The 16,229-nt window shown below is 42.9% G+C and overlaps 1 protein-coding gene across 2 annotated transcripts in view; it reads left to right on the plus strand.

Moving 5' to 3' along the window:
• Window positions 1-5,122, plus strand: part of spats2 (spermatogenesis associated serine rich 2) — a 14,927-nt gene extending 9,805 nt beyond the window's left edge. The window contains exons 6-12 of one of the 2 annotated variants that reach the window (XR_013820321.1): window positions 1,390-1,525; window positions 2,460-2,518; window positions 2,952-3,061; window positions 3,175-3,277; window positions 3,370-3,518; window positions 3,615-4,569; window positions 4,930-5,122. Coding sequence is in view for 1 of the 2 variants with exons in the window: in XM_079899010.1 (XP_079755136.1) it covers window positions 1,390-1,525; window positions 2,460-2,518; window positions 2,952-3,061; window positions 3,175-3,277; window positions 3,370-3,518; window positions 3,615-3,989 (932 nt within the window). In the remaining variant the exon portion in view is untranslated. Of the gene's footprint in view, window positions 1-1,389; window positions 1,526-2,459; window positions 2,519-2,951; window positions 3,062-3,174; window positions 3,278-3,369; window positions 3,519-3,614 lie in introns of both variants that reach the window. The other variant, XM_079899010.1, reaches the window with a different exon arrangement.
• The last annotated feature ends 11,107 nt before the right edge of the window (window positions 5,123-16,229 follow it).

The raw sequence follows: 16,229 nt of genomic DNA on the forward strand, positions 1-16,229 counted from the left end.
GAATTGTATTAAACCGTGTCTAATACACGAAGAAGAGTGAACCCGCTCTTGTGCTTCTTCCCATTGCAAATTTATTTAATTACAAAATAAGGCAACAAAATAATTAAAAATTAAAGCTGCAAGCAGCATTTATCGGGGTTCAAGCAGTTAAGGCCTTTAAGCACAAAAGCATCAAAAGTTAAGTTTTATTTTAATGGAAAAGACCATTTACAGGCAATGTACCATAGGAAATATATGGTTTTAAAGCTTTTTAACAGTTATAGCGCCACCTATCGTCCGATCTCCATAAAATTTGGCATGCTTGTTAATGATGTTATGTCACATATGAGTTTTCCTTTAGGATTTATAGACATTTGAGTGTATTTTGACACACCCCTTTTCTAACCGACCCTGTTACAGCCACCCAAATGCAAAAGTTCAACTTTTTTTTGATAATTATTGATTTAGAGAGTCCAGAGAATTGTCCTAGACTGGTTTGGTTCCGATCGGGCGAAAAACCAGGGACTAGTTCGCAATAGTAGGTTTTGGACACAATTCGACATAGCAGAAAATTTCTTTGACATTTCCCGCCTAAATCGAAATTGGATGATACACATTTTGTCCGCCTCAAGCCAGGGATCACAGTCTAGGACAAACGGCCTAAGAGTTATGAGCGATTTTGTACTTTTGGTTGCTGTAGCGCCAATCGGGGTCATACTCTGATAGGTTGTCCCCAAATTGAGGCCTACCATCTGGCCAGGTTTCAAGTCTCTAGGCCTTACGGTTTGTCCTGCACGGTCAGTTTTACAAATCCTTACAATTACAATAGGGTTTCAGCATTTCATGCTTGAACCCCTAAAAATAAGTGTTTCTGTATTCATCAACAAGATCAGTGTGTAAAGCAAGATGCATGGTTGGGAGTGTAATGCAATGTTGAAGTTGAAATGTAAATGCATAGGGTAACAAAATACGCAAACAAAGTCCAAAAGCAAATCCAAAACCAAAGTCCCCTCTCTCTCGGCTCAGTTGGTGATCTCTTAAGAAGCGTCTAAGGCACTGTCACAGGTGTTTCCAGTTGACTGTCAATTGAGGTAATTAGTGGGTTCAGGTACCAAACCGCAATTCCCAAAACCAACAGCAGAGGTCGTCACAATGGATATTCCTGCTTTAATAAATGGATTCTGTAAAAACAGTGTGTCAATCTGAGAGGTTGACAGTTCAAAATGTTTAATTCTTGACGATTGAAAGTTTTGACGGCTTGAAGTTTTGTGGCTCATGCGTCACAAGCACACGGACAGATACTCGAGGGAACACTAGTACACTCTTCATGCTCAGAGTGACCTTAGATGTTGTGCTCTCTTAGGGGACTGTGTGAAAGTCTAGTGTTGTAAATGTTTGGTGTTTTGTCAGGGCCGAACGTGGATCGCTCCGTGAAGGACCTGCAGAGATGTGCAGCGTCACTGTCTCGCTACAGAGTCGTGGTGAAGGACGAGATGGACTTATCCATCAAGAGAATGAAGCAGACGTTTGCTGAGCTGCAGAGCTGGTATCTCTCTCACACACACACACACACACACACACTCATGCACGCACACGCATTCACACACCGTAACACGCTCACTCATGCACTAACACACTTACGCTTACCCATGCACTAACACGCATTCACACATTCATGCATGTACTAACACTCACGCACGCGCACACATACACTAACAGGCATTCACACATTCACTTACACACTTACACACACACACATGCACTAACAGGCATTCACGCATGCACTAACACTCACACATACATTAACACGCTCATGCATGCACTTACACTCACGCACGCACACACATTCACTAACACACTCGCGCACGCATTCACACATACACTAACACACGCATTAACACATACACCAACATGCTCACGCATGCACTAACACACTCGCACACGCATTCACACATACACTAACACACTCACACATACATTAACACGCTCATGCATGCACTTACACTCACACACGCACACACATTCACTAACACACTCGCACATACATTCACACATACACTAACACACTCGTCTTCATCTATATAGGTACTTATTCTCCTGTTTTCACTCTTCGCTCATCACCAAACACTACAGAGCATCTAACTACTGAAAGAAAGTATTTATTTATATTTTACTTGGAGTCATGTAATGAAGTAGGCCTATATGAGTTCTGTTAATGTCTTAAACTTAGGGAAAGGACAGATGCTGTTAATCCCTGATTGTTACACAGATGAGGAAACCTGAACTCGCCCACTGTGACCAGCAGGTTTATGCCAAACTTTAGCAAACAGACTCAGCAAAGCATTTAGACGTGCAATAATCTCAGGGTGTCATATGGATACGTTTATGAGCACCGGATGCAAACCAGCAGTTCAAAATCAAGCCAAGTGTTTATTCAGCATGAGATCTGTTTGTCTCTAATGTTCCTGTTCTCTGTTCAGTCTCATGGATCGAGAGGTGGCGCTTCTCGGCGAGATGGACAAAGTCAAAGCAGAAGCCAGTGAGTAGAGTGACCGCACTGCTAACTGTCAGTGTGTCTGTTCTGTCAATAACTGTTGGCTAGGGCTGCATGAGATCTGTACGGGCCAGGCAACACAGTCTGAAACACACGTGATTCTCTGATTAATTGCAAGGGTTAACAATCATAGTGTGAAAGTTTATCATTTGCATGTATTTTAGGTTCTGTCAGTTTAAACTTTAAGTGATTTTTTCATTTGAGAACATAAAGACATGAAAGAGAACTGACAGAAACTGAATTTGTGTTCTGTTTTCTCTGCATGTACAATATAATTTTTGTAGCTTTAACAAAGATTAGTTAATTTATGCAGTGAAGACTAGACTATGCAGTTTGAGTCAGCAGCAGTGTTTGTGTGAGATCACTGTGTTCAGTGAAGATGATCTCGTGTGTGTGTGTGTGTGTGTGTGTGTGACAGTGGCGATTCTGGATGGGCGTCAGAAGAGAGCGGAGGCGCTGAAGAGACTGGCTGACCAATCAGCATCACTGACTGAAGAACAGCTGACTGAACTACGAGCTGACATTAAGGTACACACACACACACACACACACACACACACACGGCAGTTTAAAACATTACAAACATCTCTTTTCTTCAGCAGTTGCCTCATATATCTCTCTCTCTCTCTCTCTCTCTCCAGCACTTTGTCAGTGAGCGCAAGTATGATGAGGATCTTGGTAAAGCTGTGAAATTCTCCCATGATCTGGAGCCTCTGAAGTGCAGCATCATGTCGTTCGGATCAGGTGCGGCAGGGAACAGGACTGTGTTTTCCATATTAATGAACGTATGAAGTGTTGATGTGTGTGTGTGTGTGTGTGCGTGTGTGCACGTGCAGTGTATCATCCTCAGACGAGCTACTCCAGCCGTTCTCGCTGTAGCTCCTCCTCCTCCTCCGTCACAGGCTCAGTTCCTGTCCAAGCTCCGCCCCCCTCTGAGCCTCAGGCCTCCTCGTACACGGGCCGCCCCGGTGGGCCACACAAACAGGTGAAGAGTCACACATGCTCATTTATTCCAGCTGTCATGTGCTCTTTCTGAACTGGCACATGTCTCTCTCTCTTTCTCTCTCTCTCTGCTGTGCAGATCTTCCAGGGCAACAGGCGCTTCATTCACGGTTACCAGGGAAACCAGCGCTATAATGGAAACACCCACCCTGAGCGAAACCCTGGTCGAAGCAACTACCGTAACCAGGGAGAGCGCAGTCACCAGAGTGACATCACATCCCAGCCGGCCAATAGGGCGAGACCCCAGAGTGACATCACATCCCAGCCGGCCAATAGGGCGAGACCCCAGAGTGACCTCACATCCCAGCCGACCAATAGAGCGAGACCCCAGGGTGACCTCACATCCCAGCCAGCCAATAGTGTGCGAGGCTCCACCCACTCCTCAGGCTATCGCTCGGATCGCCCCGCCCACAACGGGCTTCCACAGAGGCAACCGCGGACGCCCTGCCCGTGATGAACACACACACACACACACACACACACACACACACACACACACACACACACCGGTCAGATGAAGAGAAATATCAAGTTTACATCTGAGTTGAGCTGCGGCCCGACTTCTGCTCTTCATTCTTCTCTTGCTCTTCTTTTCCTCCTCCTGTCTGTCTGAGCTGCTCACATTAGAGTCAGTGTTAGTCTCAGTAGTTCCTGTGAGTGTTTCTCGTGGGCTTCCTCTTTCATATCGTCCGTGTCGAGGAAAAAGAGTTTTCAGCACGTTTGTTATTCACATACCAGATGATCAACACTAAGATGGCAGGCCGAGTTTGTCACGAAGCTCGTTTAGTGGGCTGAGCGTAGTTTGTGTCAGTTGTTTGAGATGTTAGTCCACAGTGTCTCTCCATGCTCACGATATACCTCACACATCTCCTCCTCACGCATCTCCTTACACATCTCACGCATCTCCTCCTCACACATCTCCTCCTCAGACATCTCCTCCTCACGCATCTCCTCCTCACACATCTCCTCCTCACGCATCTCCTCCTCACACATCTCCTCCTCACGCATCTCCTCCTCACGCATCTCCTCCTCACGCATCTCCTCCTCACGCATCTCCTCCTCACGCATCTCCTCCTCACACATCTCCTCCTCACGCATCTCCTCCTCACGCATCTCCTCCTCACGCATCTCCTCCTCACGCATCTCCTCCTCACACATCTCCTCCTCACGCATCTCCTCCTCACGCATCTCCTCCTCACACATCTCCTCCTCACACATCTCCTCCTCACACATCTCCTCCTCACACATCTCCTCCTCAGACATCTCCTCCTCAGACATCTCCTCCTCAGACATCTCCTCCTCAGACATCTCCTCCTCAGACATCTCCTCCTCACGCATCTCCTCCTCACGCATCTCCTCCTCACGCATCTCCTCCTCACGCATCTCCTCCTCAGACATCTCCTCCTCAGACATCTCCTCCTCAGACATCTCCTCCTCACGCATCTCCTCCTCACGCATCTCCTCCTCACGCATCTCCTCCTCACGCATCTCCTCCTCAGACATCTCCTCCTCACACATCTCCTCCTCAGACATCTCCTCCTCAGACATCTCCTCCTCAGACATCTCCTCCTCAGACATCTCCTCCTCAGACATCTCCTCCTCAGACATCTCCTCCTCACACATCTCCTCCTCACACATCTCCTCCTCAGACATCTCCTCCTCAGACATCTCCTCCTCACACATCTCCTCCTCACACATCTCCTCCTCAGACATCTCCTCCTCAGACATCTCCTCCTCAGACATCTCCTCCTCACACATCTCCTCCTCACACATCTCCTCCTCACACATCTCCTCCTCACACATCTCCTCCTCACACATCTCCTCCTCACACATCTCCTCCTCATCTGCTCATCTCATGCTCTTCTTCCGCTCGCAACGTCCGCTTCCTTTTGCCTTCCTGAAAGACTCTCGTTGGAAAGAATCTGCCCTTGCTTTGAATGCTGGAATATCAGATTCACAAGCGTCTGTGTGTTTGATCAGGATGTAGAAAAGCTCTTCTGTCTGTCAGGAAATCTGGATTGTTTTGCTCACATGTTAATTCAGCCTCTGTCTCGCTTTTCTTGGGTTGCTTGATGATGTCCTGATGTTCAGCATCTTTTCAGCTCAATCCTGTATATATGTAAACTATATGTATAATGATTTTGTAGCCTCCGGCCATGTATGTAGTGCGATTTATTTGTTCTCTGATTGAACTCTGTTATCAAGCAACTTCTGTTCTTCCTCATGTATAGAGAAAGAGACTCGTTTTTGTTTTTCCAAATGATCTGATACCGCTGTAATCAAGTGCCTTCAGTCATTCGCTTTCACCATCCTGTTCCTTTTGCTCCGGTTCGGACCAAAGACATCAGATGCTCCTGTCGTGCGAATGCACTAGCGAACACTCATCGTCTTTCTGGCTAATTGACCTACTTGCTTTTCCTTTATTATAAATAAAGAAGGATTGGTAGCAAATGCTTAAACTGTTTGCAGACTCTGTTTTTCCCAGTCATGATTAAGATCACTGTGGTTTGTGTAAATTAAACCACTTGCTTGGTGTTTATGCTGATGCTGTATGGTTTGAATGCTAACTGGCATAAATACTTGATACTCAAACAGAGCACAGATTTTCAACAGTCTTATAAATGTGAATGGGCTTTTACATGTTCGGCCAGTGGGTGTATGAGACTTTCAAAATGTTAGTGGCAAAATCATTAGGATCAGATCAGAAAGCTTTATTGCCAAGTGTTCACACACACACACACACACGCACGCACGCACGCACGCACGCACGTGGAATTTACCTCGGTATTGAAGCTTCTAGTACACACAAATATAAAACACATTATAACATGTTAAGAATAACAAATATAAAGTATAAAGACACTGATAGGTTTAGTCAGAATAAACTTTAATAGATGAAAATATTTACAGTATTGTTAATATAAATAAATAGGACTAAATGATTTTACAAGGATATTGCACAAAAAAGGGGTGTATTGCACTAGAAGGCATTTAACAGCGTGGCTTGGAGGGAAGGCAACAACCTATTTGTAATATTTGCACTGGGCTCTCTTGTGTATTATAACAAATAGGCCTCACTCCGTAAACAAAGCCCACAACAATAAGACAACCAGTAGATAAGACAACAATCTTTCACTTTTGTTGTTTTTTTGTAGTGTCTTCAAATGTTTTAACCAAATTTGTGGATCCAGAAAGGATTTCTGATGTCTAATTCTGGAGAAAATGGGCCTCCTGCAGGTAGCAGAGGCATTGCAGTAACCCTCTGTCCTCATTCCCTCTATCCCTGAGGAAACCCCAGGACTGAGTTCAGCAGTGGACAAGGATGAGGAGGAGGAAGAGCAGGAACCAGAGCCAGAGAAACAGAGACTGAGCGGATCAAGCTGATCATGGAGGACATGAAGTTTCAGAGAGAGACAGAGGAAAGGACAGAGAGAATGGGCAGACTGTTTTCTCTTGAGAGATTGGTAGAGAAATAAAATATACACAAAGTAAAAAATGTGTAAATGAAAGTATTTTTCTATGTATATTCCCTCATCTGGAATGCAGAATCCCTGACAACATTCAAAAGACAACTTAAAACTCATCTCTTCCATGAGCACTTACCCTCTTTAAAATAAATACATAAATAAATAAATTCCTTTCCTTTTCCCTTAATCCTCCCTTGTCTGGCTTATGCTACTCTGAGCAATGCCTGAACTTTGTATTTTGAGCACTTCTTGCATTGTTTTTGCTTCTTCACGATGACTCGCTTAATTTAGTCCTAATTTGTAAGTCACTTTGGATAAAAGCGACTGCTAAATGACTAAATGTAAATGTAACTGTATAATTTTTTAATGTGACCTATAATTTATAAAATGAAACTGTAACTAATTTCTGTACATTTGTTTGTTTTTGTAATGCAAGTAATAATTTGTACATGAAACATTCTTCTATACATTTATTTTTTTGTCATGTCAATAAAAATTTGTAAATGAAAATGCATTGTTCTATACATTACTTAAAGTACTTTTTACAACATAAATGACATCGCTGGTAAAGCTTCTGCCGGCGGGACATTATCTGGGATCAGGGCATATTTCCACTGTCCACTAACAGGTTTGCAGGGCTGACTCAATCGACGGCTGCCATGTCTCTGCCATGTTTTCATAAAGTTTGCATCCTCAAATCAAACCATAAAATATTTTAACATGCAAAACCGTTTCATATTCCATAATTTTTTTTTGTTTTAGGCATCATATCTACAATTCTTTAACTTCCCTGTTACAAATAGTTGTGGTCAGTGGGCTCCTCCAACAGGGCAGAGAACCACTTACTTTCTCCAAATCATCCTCCCCCTCATTCTCCCCCTCATTCTCCCCCTCGTTCTCCCCCTCATTCTCCCCCTCGTTCTCCCCCTCATTCTCTCTCTCGTTCTCCCCCTCATTCTCTCTCTCGTTCTCCCCCTCATCCTCTCCCTCATCCCTCCTTCTCATTCTCTCCCTCATTCTCTCTCTCATTCTCCCCCTCATTCTCCCCCTCATTCTCCCCCTCGTTCTCCCCCTCATTCTCTCTCTCGTTCTCCCCCTCATTCTCCCCCTCATCCTCTCCCTCATCCCTCCTTCTCATTCTCTCCCTCATTCTCTCTCTCATTCTCCCCCTCATTCTCCCCCTCATTCTCTCTCTCGTTCTCCCCCTCATTCTCTCTCTCGTTCTCCCCCTCATTCTCTCTCTCATTCTCTCCCTCATTCTCCCCTCATTCTCCCCCTCATTCTCTCCCTCATCCTCTCCCTCATCCCTCCTCCTCATCCTCTCCCTCATCCCTCCTTCTCATTCCCTCCCTCATCCCTCCTCCTCATCCTCTCCCTCATCCCTCATCCCTCCCCCTCATTCTCTCCCTCATTCTCTCCCTCATCCCTCCTCCTCATTCTCTCCCTCATTCTCCCCCTCATTCTCTCCCTCATCCCTCCTCCTCATCCTCTCCCTCATTCTCTCCCTCATCCCTCCCCCTCATCCTCTCCCTCATCCCTCCTTCTCATTCTCCCCCTCATTCTCTCCCTCATTCTCCCCCTCATTCTCTCCCTCATTCTCTCCCTCATTCTCTCCCTCATCCCTTCTCCTCATCCTCTCCCTCATCCCTCATCCTCAGTCTCTCCCTCATTCTCTCCCTCATCCCTCCTCCTCCTCCTCTCCCTCATCCCTCATCCCTCATCCCTCATCCCTCCCCCTCATTCTCTCCTTCATTCTCTCCCTCATTCTCCCCCTCATTCTCTCCCTCATCCCTCCTCCTCATCCTCTCCCTCATCCCTCATCCCTCCTTCTCATTCTCCCCCTCATTCTCTCCCTCATTCTCCCCCTCATTCTCTCCCTCATTCTCTCCCTCATTCTCTCCCTCATCCCTTCTCCTCATCCTCTCCCTCATCCCTCATCCTCAGTCTCTCCCTCATTCTCTCCCTCATCCCTCCTCCTCCTCCTCTCCCTCATCCCTCATCCCTCATCCCTCATCCCTCCCCCTCATTCTCTCCTTCATTCTCTCCCTCATTCTCCCCCTCATTCTCTCCCTCATCCCTCCTCCTCATCCTCTCCCTCATCCCTCATCCCTCCCCCTCATTCTCTCCCTCATCCCTCCTCCTCATCCTCTCCCTCATCCCTCCTTCTCATTCTCTCCCTCATTCTCTCCCTCATTCTCCCCTCATTCTCCCCCTCATTATCTCCCTCATCCTCTCCCTCATCCCTCCTCCTCATCCTCTCCCTCATCCCTCATCCCTCCCCCTCATTCTCTCCCTCATTCTCCCCCTCATTCTCTCCCTCATCCCTCCTCCTCATCCTCTCCCTCATTCTCTCCCTCATTCTCCCCCTCATTTTCTCCCTCATCCCTCCTCCTCATCCTCTCCCTCATTCTCTCCCTCATCCCTCTCCCTCATCCCTCCCCCTCATCCTCTCCCTCATCCCTCCTTTTCATTCTCCCCCTCATTTTCTCCCTCATTCTCTCCCTCATTCTCTCCCTCATTCTCCCCCTCATTCTCTCCCTCATTCTCCCCCTCATTCTCTCCCTCATCCCTACTCCTCATTCTCTCCCTCATTCTCCCCCTCATTCTCTCCCTCATCCCTCCTCCTTATCCTCTCCCTCATCCCTCCTCCTCATTCTCAGAAAAAAGAAAATGATGAAAGAGCACTGGAGATCTGGAGACGCAGGTAAACTCGTGCATCATGATATCATCGGTTATGATGTCAGCTCGACTGAATGAAACATCGGCCAAAACAGCAGATATGGAAATAAGACGAATAAGACCTTTTTTAAGGAGAACAGGTCATGCTTCTTTCCAAATTTCAACTTCAACGTAAAATGTAAAACAATTAAGTTTGGTTAGAGCATGATTTACATTGAAAAATCAAACAAAACCAGTCAGTTTAAGAACCTATCTAACAGCTTGCTGGAACCAGTTGAAAAACCAGAGCTGGTTCTAAAAGGTTTTTTTTTTTTTTGTATATCTTTGCTGTGGTGCATCATGGGAGATGGGAGAAACCAAACTAGGGTTGAATGGTATTATTTTTATTTAGGTTTATTTTTAATTATTTGAAATGCTTTGCAATGGTTAGGCTTAGGGTTAGTATGTTGTTATATCATATTTTTAATTAGGGCACTTAAAGCTTATAATACTGAGGTTTGTGTATTTGGTGAACTTAATTTCGGGTTGCTTCCATGTCTGTCAATGGTTGTGCCCATGAGTATAAATGCCCTCTAGCTGAACTTTCACAGCATTGTCAGTCTGTGATGGAAGTTGGAGAGTAATGAAGCTACTGAAGGTTGGAATTATTGAGATTGAGAAGTTTTAATGTTGCTAATTTTGTTATGTTACAGCTTCATTATGTCATTAGAAATAAATTGTGAGCAGCTTCAAGGTTTAAGTCTGGTGTTAAAGGGAAACACTAAAGTAAAAATCTGTTCTATATTATGACATTGAATGTTCTTTAGGAATACACAACTTCAATCCTCTGATCATAGTAACATAGTGCTGTATGTGAAAAATACTTTGGGTAAAAATGTAAGAATTACAGTACATGTTAATTCCTTTTGTGTGCTACTTTCATATCCTTTACTAAAAGGCTATGAAGATTGAGATGTAATGTGCTACATAAATATTTGTTGCATCCTTGGTAGCATAAATGAGGGTGTTTTGCAGTCTTTTAGCAGCTGGTCTGTGCCATTATTTTTCCATTCTTTAAGAGTTAATCTTTTGTCTTTTGCTGTCTTCACACAGATTTTGGACAATGTATGGTTTAAAACAGCTGTTGAACATTTATCATGCTAACTTCTGTTTTCTCTATATAGGTCTGAGATTTTCCACATCCACCCAACAATCCCTTTACAATGTTTCATGTACCATTTAGCTGCCTGTGTTTAAAATGTTACTATATATATATATATATATATATAAAACAATCGGATTGCTTTGATATCGCTACTTATATCCAACTTTCCGAACTTCTGCTACTAGCCTTAGCCCACTAGCATTGCACGCGTGGTCTCGCCTATCGATCGTCTTATTTACACCCGTATCACTGAAAGCTATAATTCGCCATTATAGCACATCTGCTATAATGGCGAATATATTGGATGTGTGTCTAACGTTACTTTTGAGTGCAGGTGAGGACACGTTCGAGCTGCATTCGGTGCAGTTAGAGTTGGAGTCGGTGGAAAAGCAGATCCGCGACCTACTAGAGAGACAGGCCGAGCTACGAGATCGATGATCCGCGCTTGAAACATCACGCGCCGATGCTCACAAGTCAGTGGTTAGTAACCTTCTGACTCCGACCTCGTCTACTCCGTGTGTTTCTCTGCACAGGACCCGAGCACCCAGGACGCGATCATCCCTGGTTTCATTCACATGAACCCTGGGTGATTCCACAGCGGAAGACGCAAGCCAGGACCAGAGCAAGGACCTCTCCGCCCCTCCCGGCCTTCGAGATCTCCACCCGGAACCGCTTCTCCCCTCTTCGCGAGACGGAACGCGACGCTGTGATCATCGGCAGTTCCATCGTCCGGCATGTCCACGCTACCTCACGTAAAGGTAAGGTTCGCACTCACTGCTTTCCTGGTGCTCGTGTTCTCGATGTGGCTGCGCAGGTTCCCGGGATCCTAAACGGTGACGAGCGCATCGGAGCTGTCGTGCTGCACGCGGGAACGAACGACATCAGGCTGCGCCAGACGGAGGTTTTGAAGAAGGACTACAGGAGCCTGATCGAGACGGTACGCAGTACATCGCCTGAAACAACGATCATCATGTCTGGACCGCTTCCCACGTACCGACTAGGACATGAAAGGTTCAGTAGATTATTTGCTCTAAATGAATGGCTAATGTCATGGTGTAATGAACAGAGACTGCTCTTTGTAAATAATTGGAATCTGTTCTGGGAGCGTCCTAGGCTCTTCCGTGCTGATGGCCTTCACCCCAGCAGAATCGGAGCGGCTCTTCTGTCGGACAACATCTCCAAGGCGTTACACACCATATGACTAGTAAGTCAAAGTCCAAATCACAGTCTTTGCTGTCCCAACTTAATTGATATAAGTACCAATGTAGAACATTATATAGAAACTGTGTCTATTCCTCGTTTAGTGAGGCCAAACATTAAATATACTGTAGGATCTAGGAAAAATCTAATTGTGATTAAACCAGAAAATCTCAATATTAGTGAACAAAAACAATTTATAAAGCTAGGTCTTCTAAACATTAGATCGCTCACACCTAAGGCGGTTATTGTAAATGAAATGGTCACAGACAATAGTTTCGATGTACTTTGCCTTACTGAAACCTGGCTTAAACCAAATGATTATTTCGGTCTTAATGAGTCTACTCCACCAGGATACTGTTATAAGCATGAGCCCCGTCTGATTGGTCGTGGCGGCGGTGTTGCAACAATCTATAGAGATATTCTTAATGTTACTCAGAAAACAGGTCACAGGTTTAATTCGTTTGAAGTACTTGTGCTAAATGTTACTCTCTTAGATGTAAGAAAGAAATCCATATTATCTCTAGCCTTGGCTACTGTATATAGACCTCCAGGGCCCTATGCTGATTTCCTAAAAGAGTTTGCAGACTTTCTCTCAGATCTATTGGTCAATGTTGATAAAGCATTAATTGTTGGAGATTTTAACATACACGCAGATAACACAAATGATGCGTTAGGGGCTGCGTTTACAGATTTATTAAACTTCTTTGGGGTCAAGCAAAACGTCACTGGTCCCACTCATCGTCTTAGTCATACACTAGATTTAATTATATCACATGGAACCAATCCAACCAATATAGATATTATACTGCAAAGTGATGATGTCACTGACCATTACATGGTCACTTGCATACTACGTACTGCTGAAATTTGTCATGTTGCGCCGCGCTATCGACCAGGCAGAACAATCCTTCCAACCACTATAGATAGATTCTCAAATAGCTTACCTGGGGCCCGTTCTTCGTACTTTGCTAACTCAGTTAGCTGGATTTGATTGTTGGCGATTCGGCATGATCTTGGATTGTTTGGTTCTTCGACGCTCATCCTGGACTTGCTGTCATAGCAACAGGTGCGCAAGCTTAAACCTGCTCGGGAGCAGGCTTATTTCATGTTAACAGGATTAGACTGCGGCTTCATACGCCGAGCTGATACGGGAAGTCCAGCGCAGCGTGATAGTGTACTTTCTGAGATATATTTTTTTTCTCGTGACTCGTGAGATTGTCGTTTACATTATTAATTTGTCGGAAACGCACATTTATTAACGGAAACGCGCTTTAACTACAGCACAAACTGTTTGCATTGCCCTAAGATTATTTGCGAGTGGCTCTTTCCTTTACACTATTGGAGATGCGGAGAACTTGATGGAAAGTGCTGTCTGTCGTGTCATTCGGAGTTTACCTGGCGCTTTTAGGTTTAAAAAACAGTTTTAGTTTTTTTTTTTGTGGCATTTCCAAGCCACTTAAGACCCAATGTTGTAAAGCAGTTTTTTTTAAAGCAGTTTTTTTTTTTTTTTAGGCTATCATAATTTATGAAGATCATGCAATCATGACCATGCCGATTACAGTATATGTCACTCTTCACTAACGTGATTGGTACCATAGACTATAGGCTATAGACTGCCATCAAGGCCTCAATGAAGGGGATTATGTGAACAGAAAGGGGGTTCACAATGTAAATGTGCAGCCCAGTTACTATTGTGATTCTTAATATTCCAGATTAGTAATATTATATCAAATAAAAAAGGCAGTTGACTAAAATCTTCCATATCACAAATGTGAAAGCAAAATGGCCAGGATCTGTGCATGACTTTTCAGAATTTTCAGAGATTCACATTTATGCACATTATTTGAAAGTGGCAGGGAAAGTTCCACAATTAAATATCAAGCTCACTGTATTACATACACTTATGCTGATCCTAACAGAACTGCATTTTTTCATAGGTGATTATGACATATTCCTGCCTGCAGACAGGTGTTTTATGACCCCATTCCCTGACCCAAACCAGTTACAATGCAGCTCTAGCCAGGACAAGGGCACACAATGAAATGAACTTTGTCTAACTAAAGGGAAGATTTCAGTGTCTGAAAAGTCTGAGGGTTTGCACACCTGACAGGGCCTGTGACATTGTTGCATGTGCCATATTACACAACATTGCCAAAAAAAAAAAAAAACACTTTTCATTAAATGTATAAGACAAATATGCTTAGTTCCTTGAGTTTTATTTCAATTGTTCTTTGTAAAGAAAAGCCAGTGGTCAAGTGCCTGCAACAAGAGATATTAGACACATGCCTCATGCAACAAATAAAAAGGAAAAGTTGGCTATACACTGCCCACCTGTTGGCTTATGTCTCTGTGCAGACTCTTCTGTAGCCCTTTCTGTAGATGTGGAATCCTGCAACTTATATTGCAGCCATAAAGCATACAAGTATAAATTAACCCTCTGGGGTCTAAGGTGTTTTTGGGGTCCTTGAGATTTTCTGACATGCCCTGACATTTGTGCTTTTTTTCAGTTGCTTATAAACATATTAATGGCAAAGGTGTAATTACTCTATTTAGCACAAACAGGGCTACCATAATATGTGAGCAACATGTATGTACACGTTTGTATTTTTGAGAGAATAATGTTTATGCATGGTTATTGAAAAAACTAAAGTTTCTGAAATAAGGCCACAAAACACATACTAAATATGTGTCAATAAGACTTTTGACTAATGGATGTTGTCGCCTAGAGATTTTTTTCTTCTAAATGATGTGAAAATCATCCTAATCATTCACATAAAACAATACATTGATTTAAATTTTGTAAAACACTTTTTGTTTGGAAAGGCAATATGCGGGTGGGCGTCAACGATCCAACACCATCATGCATATTTAGTGGTTCGCACCTGAGGAGACAATGGGGCCCGCATACTTAATGAGCCATTCATTCAGGTGTGTCACTGAGCCACAAGAAAGAATGCAAGAGCAATATGTGTATATGTGTGTATATAATATAATATAATATAATATAATATAATATAATATAATATAATATAATATAATATAATATAATATAATATAATATAATATATATTTTCTACCAAATTGGTTCACAGTTGGAAGCATCTCATTTTTTTTTTCTTCCACAAATTGTGCTTGCAAATTGTATAATATCCAAGGAAAACATGTCTAGTAATTGTGCAGTTAATTCTCATATTTTCAGTTTTGGAATATGTATCCTCTCCCCAAATTTGTCACTAATAAAACACAATAAAAAATATTTAAAGAAAAGGCTTATTTACCTTTTAATGGTTTGTAACCTTTTTAATAAAAAAAAATATATATTTACAAGGTAGATGTAAACAATTACAACAACAATTCAAGTGTAATCTTTCTTTGTAAAAACTAAAGTATACATTTTATCATACATATTTCAAAGTTAAGGATTTGATTGATTATTTGATTACTTTATTTTTGACAAAACATACTATATTTAACATATGAGCAAAAATTGGCAAACAAAAGCTTATTTGAGGTGGCAGATATTTTACAGTAAAAATGTATAATCTATCCAAAACTAGTCAACGAAATGTTGTCTTTCATGTCTGTAACATAGGTCTTTCGTTTATATAAGAAATATAAATGTTAATTTGCAGTTTAATAGTTTGCTTATACAAATACATTTTATTTCAACGTATTTCATATATAGCAAAATAGTTTGCTAAAAGCGGATCATTCATTCACACACAGAAACGCGATTCAAATTTAAACCGTCTTTTTGCGAGTTGTGGTAAACAGCGCGCATCTCTGCCGTTCATTCATTCACACACAGAAACGCGATTCACTTGAGAATGAAAAAAACTTACTACAGTATTCCTCAGCTCAGCTGGATCCGTTGTCCTCGAAATACCAGCACTTCTGAGGTACATTTTCCATTATTATTATTATTATTACGTTAGTATTATTCCTCACAGCGCCGCGAGACGGTGTAAACAAGTACAATGATCTGAATAAACTTGATGTGTTTTCTCGAGCTGATGTGGGCGTTCACAGTTTGCATGGATGCCTCAGTCATTTGCGTTTGAATAGTGCGCGCTCTCCGTGGGCCGGGTCACATTAAAACTTAATGAGCTGAGATGAGAACGACTGACATCTCTCTCTTTTCATACAGATTACATAAACTGAGAATATTTGTTTTTTTATAAAAATTACTTCATTTAAAAGAAGA

Source organism: Squalius cephalus (assembly GCF_949319135.1).
Source record: "Squalius cephalus genome assembly, contig: scaffold_125, whole genome shotgun sequence".
Taxonomy (NCBI): domain Eukaryota; kingdom Metazoa; phylum Chordata; class Actinopteri; order Cypriniformes; family Leuciscidae; genus Squalius; species Squalius cephalus.